The 2,066-nt window shown below is 51.8% G+C and overlaps 1 protein-coding gene across 1 annotated transcript; it reads left to right on the top strand.

Annotated features, from left to right (window-relative positions):
• Positions 1-267: 267 nt before the first annotated feature.
• LOC102745475 (guanine nucleotide-binding protein G(I)/G(S)/G(T) subunit beta-1) lies at positions 268-1,606 on the top strand. The gene has a single exon (XM_006739957.2). The coding sequence runs from the start codon at positions 268-270 to the stop codon at positions 1,288-1,290; it is 1,023 nt and encodes a 340-aa protein (XP_006740020.2). The 3' UTR covers positions 1,291-1,606.
• Positions 1,607-2,066: the final 460 nt, after the last annotated feature.

Below are 2,066 nucleotides of genomic sequence, written 5' to 3'. Positions count from 1 at the left end.
GGCGTCTGAGGGGCGGACGGAGGCGGCGGCGGAGCGGGAGCGGGCGCGGGCGCGGGCGCGGGCGCGGGAGTGGAGCAGCCGCCGCGGGACCGGACCGATCCTCGCCGGCGCACCTGCCCGCAGCGCCCGCGGAGCGGCCCGAGCGCGACCACCTCCAGAGCGGCGGCCGAGGCGGCTGAGGCGGCGGGGCGCGGGCGAGTCAGGCGGGACGAGGCGCCGAGATCTGAGATTCCTTGAGGTAGCATTGAAGAGCACTAGGACCTGAAGATGAGTGAACTTGACCAGTTACGGCAGGAGGCCGAGCAGCTTAAAAACCAAATTAGGGATGCTAGAAAAGCATGTGCAGATGCAACGCTCTCTCAGATCACAAACAACATCGACCCAGTGGGAAGAATCCAGATGCGCACCAGGAGAACGCTGAGGGGGCACTTGGCCAAAATTTATGCCATGCATTGGGGCACGGATTCCAGGCTTCTAGTCAGTGCCTCACAGGATGGCAAACTGATCATCTGGGATAGCTACACAACAAACAAGGTCCATGCCATCCCTCTGCGTTCCTCATGGGTCATGACCTGTGCATATGCCCCTTCTGGGAACTACGTGGCCTGCGGTGGCCTGGATAACATTTGCTCCATTTACAATCTGAAAACTCGTGAAGGGAATGTACGTGTGAGCCGCGAACTGGCCGGACATACAGGTTACCTGTCCTGCTGCCGCTTCCTGGATGACAATCAGATCGTCACCAGCTCTGGGGACACCACCTGTGCTCTGTGGGACGTCGAGACCGGCCTGCAGACGACCACATTCACTGGACACACTGGGGATGTTATGAGCCTCTCTCTCGCTCCCGACACCAGACTGTTTGTTTCTGGTGCTTGTGATGCTTCAGCCAAACTCTGGGATGTGCGAGAAGGAATGTGCCGGCAAACTTTCACCGGCCACCAGTCTGACATCAATGCCATCTGCTTCTTTCCAAACGGCAACGCATTTGCCACTGGCTCGGATGATGCCACCTGCAGGCTGTTCGACCTTCGTGCGGACCAGGAGCTCATGACTTACTCCCATGACAACATCATCTGCGGGATCACCTCGGTGTCTTTCTCCAAGAGTGGGCGCCTCCTCCTTGCAGGGTACGATGACTTCAACTGCAACGTGTGGGATGCACTCAAGGCCGACAGGGCAGGTGTCTTGGCTGGGCATGACAACCGCGTTAGCTGCCTGGGGGTGACTGACGATGGGATGGCCATGGCGACAGGGTCCTGGGATAGCTTCCTCAAGATCTGGAACTAACGCCGACAGCAGCTGGTCGTCGTGGCGACTGGAAGACCATTCCAACCTTGAAGCGTTACAGTGATAGCATTTCCAATCCACCCCTACTAACGTGGACGCCCTGCACCCCCTCAGAACTTCAAAAGGGCAAGACCTTTTCCTTCACTTATTGCTGAAACCAAGAGCACAATTCCCATGAAGAGAAGAATCTCTGTGCTGTAAACTCAAACAAATTGTGCATTCCTCCCGGGACCATTGTCTTTGTTTTCTTTTTTGTCTTGAATGAATTTAAAAGGAAATACTATAATAAACGTGCTAACCAGAAAAAAAAAAAAAAGAATTGCCATTAATAAGTCCTGGTGCCACATGCAAAATGAATCATTACATTTTTTTAAATTCCTGCACTTACCAGTTATTAATTCCTATAGGGAAAATTATCTTTAGCTAAACTAGCTCTATTAGGCAACCGAATATTATTCTGTAATTGTTAACGAGTATAAATAACAACCACACCAGCTGTTTCATCAGTTTGAGTCGGTTCATGCTCGTACAAGTACGGTGAGTTGCTGGGGATCAAGGGTTGGTGTATAACTCTCCCATTCAAAGAGAATACCTGGAAAATTAAAGCAATAAATAGGGGAAAGAAATCAAAAACAATGAATAATCTCTTACAGCTCCTAAAATGTCCTGGTTTTATGTTTATTACCTGAGGCAGGGTCAGGTACTTATATGAAGAAGCTCCTTACATTCGAGGAAACAGGAGCATGAATGATAAGTACTGCATGGGACCGTGTAGG

Source organism: Leptonychotes weddellii, chromosome 2 (genome assembly GCF_054177405.1).
Source record: "Leptonychotes weddellii isolate Sample4059 chromosome 2, ASM5417740v2, whole genome shotgun sequence".
Classification (NCBI taxonomy): Eukaryota; Metazoa; Chordata; class Mammalia; order Carnivora; family Phocidae; genus Leptonychotes; species Leptonychotes weddellii.
Note: the sequence above shows the minus strand (reverse complement) of the source record. Positions and strands in the feature narration are given on the sequence as shown.

Bases quoted from the DNA above. Each gene is read 5' to 3' on its own strand.
- LOC102745475 (XM_006739957.2), top strand. From the start codon at position 268: ATGAGTGAACTTGACCAGTTACGGCAGGAGGCCGAGCAGCTTAAAAAC.